The sequence below is a fragment of the Belonocnema kinseyi genome, chromosome 10, assembly GCF_010883055.1.
Source record: "Belonocnema kinseyi isolate 2016_QV_RU_SX_M_011 chromosome 10, B_treatae_v1, whole genome shotgun sequence".
In the NCBI taxonomy this organism is placed as follows: domain Eukaryota; kingdom Metazoa; phylum Arthropoda; class Insecta; order Hymenoptera; family Cynipidae; genus Belonocnema; species Belonocnema kinseyi.
Window position 1 is genome coordinate 1,023,013 of NC_046666.1, and position 6,135 is coordinate 1,029,147.

Here is a 6,135-nt window from a genome sequence, read left to right on the forward strand (position 1 = left end):
ATATTATTATATTATTTCTATGATTAATCTTCAACTGAAATAAATAAATTTTAAACCAAAAGATAATATTTTAACAATAAATTTTAAATTCGAACCAAGTAGTTTTATTTTCAAAGAAAAAAGATTAATTTTCTATAAAAAAAAAAAAAACAAAATAGTTTTCCATGAGGAAATTTTTCTATAGTCCAGGTGATATTTGAATCTAATAAGTGATGAAAATTTACCTGATTGTTATAAAGTTTTGCAAGCTCTTTCGAAGAAAGACATTATTCGGTATCCTCTGTCCAAAGAGAGCATCCTCCCAGTTGTTGAAGGCATGCATTTTTTCCTTTTCTTGCTTCTCCTCATTGTCCGTTTTTATCATCAATTTAAGACCTTGCTCTTCTAGAGAGTATTCCCGGTCTAGCGCTGTCCATTGTTCAGCTAGTTTTACTGAAAAAAACCAATAAAAATAAATATTTTATTAGATGAGCCCTGGGAATCTTTCAATTAAAATAGTGGTCTGGAATAGGAATTTACTGTTCATAATCGCCCACAGGTCGTATTTCTTAACCGATTTAAAACTGTTTTTTTAGAAATGCTCAGCAATTAATTTTTAAGAGAATTGTGGTTTGCTTTTTTTTAATTTTTTTCACAGAGCAACAATATATAAACAAATATAGTGACAAAATTGACCATTTTAGCTTTGTGAATTTTTATCTCAAGAAAAAATACAGATGGAAACTCACTATCAGCCGGTATTATTGCACATGCATTCATAGAACATGATTAATTTTAATAATATTTTACTTGATTATTATAAACAATTTCTATAAACAAATTCTTTATAAACGAGTTTTTCTCATAGCTGAATTGATTTTTCTAAACAAAAGTGATTCACAATTGTCTTTAAAGCAATTCATATACTTTAAACTTTATCAAACATAAACAATATAGATTGTTTATAATAATTTAGTTAAACAAGTCTCCTAATCGGCTGTTTCCTCGTAGAAAAAAATGTTTTTTTCTTCAATAATTATTAGAGTGACATTTATTGCGGTGACTAACCAACGAAATTAAATAAAGAATAATTTATATGATTGTTATAAACAATTTTTTTAACAAAATTATTATTTATTTTTTTTATATGCAAAAAGGACGGTTTTCCACTGAAATTATCCGACAATAAACTAACAGTGACTCCAAAATTGGATATGGGACCTTAAATAATAATTTGCGTAATTGTTAATCACAATTTTTAAAAAAATGCGTGACAATCCAAATTCCAGGGATTTTCCAGGTATCTCAAGTTTTTTCGAGGTGACATTTTTCCAATTTAAGAAGTCATTCAAATATTTCATATTTTTAAAACTAAGCAAAATATATATGCAATTTCGCGAATTGATTATAAATCATTATTTTCTCACTATTTAGGAATTAAATTAATATGTTTAATTAATTAAATAATTAAATAATACTACAAACGCAATTAAACATTTCTTGAATTTGGCTCTAAAGTCAGTAAATGTTAATAATAATTTAAACAAATATTTATTTTATCTTATATTTAAAATTCACTGTATATTTAGATAAAATTAATGTGGATACTACATTTAATTCAATTTAAACCGATTCAAATTCTCAACTTTTTAATTAAAAACATTGAATTATCAACAAGATTATTAAATTTTCAAGCAAATACTTAAATTTTCAACACAAAAGGATTAATTTTCTACCAAAAAAAGAGAATTTTTCGTCAAAATATATGAATTCTTCATCAAGTAGTTCAATTTTTAACTGACAAGATCAGTTTTCAACCAACAAATGGAATAGTTTAATTTTCAGGTAGGAAAATTAATTTTCTGTACAAAAAATCTATAATTGATTAACTTTAAACTAAAAAAAGATATATTTTTAACAAAAGAGTTTGACATTTAACCAAATGGTTTTATTTTTCAACCAAGAAGATATATTTTTAAATGAAATTATGAATATTTAAACGGAATACTTGAATTTTCAACCAAAAAGATAAATTTTAAAACAAAAAGAGAAATTTTCTACAAAAAAAAAAAACATTTTTCGACAAAATACATGAATTTTTAATAAATACATAGTTGAATATTGAACTGAAAAAGACAAATTTTCAAACAAAATTGTTGCTTTTTGATAAAAAAAAAATTAATTTTCAGACAAGAACTATAATTTTCTATCAAATCTTTACATTTTTTTAACAAAAAAAGCTCAACTACCAGGCAAATAGTTCAATTAAATTTTAGGAGCAAATATCAAAAGCCTAATTTAAAAGAAAATATAAATTTTTGCATATTTCAAGCAAACCACAAAATTTAGAGGCTTTTTAAGCAGGGCTTCAAAAGAATCAAAAATATTTTCTTGAGATTCCTAGGAAAATTGAAAATGATTTTTCATTTTGAAAAATTATTTTAAGAGAATATTTAAAAAGATTTTGAAAGATTTCCCAAAATTGTCAAAAAAGAATCTGGAAGATTTAAAAAAATTTTTTTTTTAATTTGCAGGATTTTCTAAAAATCGCAGGAAAATTTCGATTAATTTTAAAATATATTTAGAAGTCCGGAGAAAATTTCAAAAATAATTTTGAACTTGAAAAATGTAAAACAATTTTTAGATTTCTCAAGATTTTAAAATACAATTTTGAAAATTTTAGACGCATCGTTGAATTTTTAACTAAAAAAGATAAATTTCCAACAATAAATTTTTGATTTTTGAGATAAAAAAATTAATTTTCAAACAAGAACTATAATTTTCTATCAAATATTTCCATATTTTAACTAAAAAAGCTCAACTTTCATTGAAATAGTTGACTTTTCAATTAAAAAAGATAAATTTTCAAGCAAAATTGTTGCTTTTTGATAAAAAAAAAAATTAATTTTCAGTCAAGAACTATAATTTTCTATCAAATCTTTGAATTTTTTAACAAAAAAAGCTCAACTATCAGGCAAATAGTTCAATTAAATTTTAGGAGCAAATATCAAAAGCCTAATTTAAAAGAAAATATAAATTTTTGCATATTTCAAGCAAAAAACAAAATTTAGAATTCATCTGGAAGATTTCAAGGAATTTTTTTTAATTTGCAGAATTTTCTAAAAATCGTAGGAAAATTTCGATTAATTTTAAAATATATTTAGAAGTACGGAAAAAATTTCAAAAATAATTTTGAACTTGAAAAATGCAAAACAATTTTTAGATTTCTCAAGATTTTGAAATACAATTTTGAAAATTTTCAAACGTGTTTAAACTATTTAAGATGAAAATAATTTAAGCAGTTTTCAGTTTAAAAAAAATTTTATTTTTTAGTTTTGAATGCTTCTAGCTTAAAATTGCGTAAAATAATATAATTTTGAATCTGAATCTTTGAATTCTACATAATCTATAAAAGTACTTCCATATTATATATTTTTATTTTTATTGAACATTCGAGTAAAAAATTTTTGAATTAAAAAACTTTTAATTTCAATTTTAAGAGTTTAAAACTCAAAAGTTCAATTTTGAGTGCTATAATTTGTAGTTTATTATTTATTGCTTCATAATTTGTAGTTTATTATTTATTGCTTCAAACGGAAAAATGTTTAGCTTTAAAATTCGATTTTTTAAAGTTTTATTAACCGTAAAAAATGTCTGCGTACCGCGAAAAAAACCGGGAATTTTTATCGTCCACCCTGTAGTTGAATATTTAACAAAAAAAGCCAAATTTTCAAACAAAATTGTTGATTTTTGAGCAAAAAAATTAATTTTCAAACAATAACAATAATTTTCTATAAAATATTTGAATTTTTAAAATAAAAGCTCAACTTTCAGACGCATAGTTGAATTTTTAACTTAAAAAGATAAATTTACAACCAAAATTGTTGATTTTTGAGGGAAAAAAAATTCAAACAAGAACAATAATTTTCTGTCAAATATTTAAATTTTTTAACTAAAAAAGCTCAACTTTCAGGCGCATAGTTGAATTTTGAACTAAAAACGATAAATTAAAAAAAAAAAAGATAAATTTCCAACCAAACAGTTGAATTTTGAACTAAAAAGATCAGTTTTTTTACCGAAAATGGTGATTAAATTTTCAATTAACTATATTAATTTTCTACACAAACAAAATTTTAATCCAATTAATCAATTTTCAACTAAAACGGTAATATTCAGAAATATTAAAATAAATAATATAATATAATAAAAAATACAATTGTTTATTTCGATAAATTAATGTTAAGAGATTATTTTTAAATATTTCAAAAATTGTTAAAGGAGAATCTGAAAGATACATTTTTTTTAATCAAATAAACTCAAGAATTTTTTAGTAGAATTAAAGAGATGTAAAAATCATTTTAAATTTTAAATCAAGATTCTTAGAAATGTAGATTCTTAATGAGTTAAAAAATAAAATTTATAAGCTTTAAGAGAATTGCGAATGATTTTAAGAGAATAAAACAATTTGCTTAAAATTCCTGGGAAAATTTAGAAGATTAAAAGGCAATTTTTTTACATTTTAAATCATTTTTTTTTAGTTTTAAGAAAAATTCTAGTCCGCTAAAAATATTTTTAGGAATTTAAGTCGTTTTAAATAGATTAGAAATATTTAAAAACTTGGATACATTTGAGAAAATTTATCAAACATTTCTTAATTTCTTTTAAAATCCGAAATATCGTTATAAAAGACACAAATTTTTCCTAATATTTTATAAAATCCTCTAAAATAAATAAAAAATCTTTAAAATATTTTCAATTTTCTCAAGAATCTTATAAACACTTTTATCTGATAATTTTGAAAAATATTGAATTTTCAAACAATAAAATGAATTTTCAACCAAAAATAAAATGGTTAAATTTTTCAGTTAAAAAAAAAATTAATTTCAAAACAAAAAAAATAACGAATTTTCAAGAAAATACTTAAATGCAGTAATATAAAGCTACTTTTACAGATGAATAATCATTGCTATTCATTTTCATAATGCAAATTTTTAAAAAATTTCAAGCGAATAGATGAATTTTTAACAACAGAGTTTAAATTTCAAATAAGAAGTTTTATTTTCAACCAAAAAGATAAATTTTCAACTAAAATTATGAATATTTAACTGGAATACTTGAATTTTCAACAAACAAAAAATTAATTTTCAAACAAAAAACAATAATTTTCTAACAAATATTTGAATTTTTTAACTAAAAAATCTCAACTTTTAGACAAATACTTGAATTTTGAACTAAAAAAAGATCAGCTTTCAACCGAAAGGGGTAGTTAAATTTTCAGTTAACTATATTAATTTTTCACACAAAAAAAATGTCAACTGGATTAATGAATTTTCTACCAAAAAATTGATTTTCAAACAAGAACATTAATTTTTAAATAAAAAAATTAATTTTTTACCAAAAAATACGATTCTTTAATAAAATACATGAATTTTCAACAAGATATTTGAATCTATTTTCAAAATAGTTCAATTTTTAACGAAGAAAAGATCAATTTTCCACTAGATCGTAGAATTTTGAACTAAAAAATATCAACTTTTTAGAATAGTTAATTTTTCAGTGAGAAAAATTAATGTTCAACCATAGAGATAAATTTGTAACTAAAATTATGGAATATTCTACTGAAATAGTCACATTTTCGATTTAAAAAATTAATTCTCAAGAAAAGAAAAAAAAAACGAATTTTCAAAAAAATCGTTAAATTTTCAACTGCAATAAATTTTCAATAAAAAAAAATTATTTTCATTCGCAGATTAATCTTTAATTAAAACCATGAATCTTCAACTAAAACAAATTAAATTTTAACGAAAGAAACTTTCAACAAATTGCCCGTTGAAAAATACGTAACTTTTGTTATCAAATAATTGTGACAAACTATTGAATTTTCAAGCAATAAAACGAATTTTCAACCAAAAAATTTATTTTCCAACAAGAATAATAATTTTCTATCAAATATTTGAAATTTTTAACTAAAAAAGCTCAACTTTTAGGCTAATAGTTAAATTTTCAACTAGAAAAGATAAATTTCCAACTAAAATTGTTGATTTTTTAGCAAACAAAAAATAATTTTTAAACAAGAACAATAATTTTATATCAAATATTTGAATTTTTCACTAAAAAATCTCAACTTTCAGAAAAATAGTTGAAATTTCAACTAAA

At 21.4% G+C, this 6,135-nt stretch overlaps 1 protein-coding gene across 1 annotated transcript in view; it reads right to left on the reverse strand.

Moving 5' to 3' along the window:
* Window positions 1-6,135, reverse strand: part of LOC117181422 (programmed cell death protein 7-like) — an 18,933-nt gene that overhangs the window by 9,255 nt on the left and 3,543 nt on the right. The window contains exon 2 of the mRNA XM_033374052.1: window positions 225-432. Coding sequence (XP_033229943.1) covers window positions 225-432 — 208 coding nt within the window. The remainder of the gene's footprint in view (window positions 1-224; window positions 433-6,135) is intronic.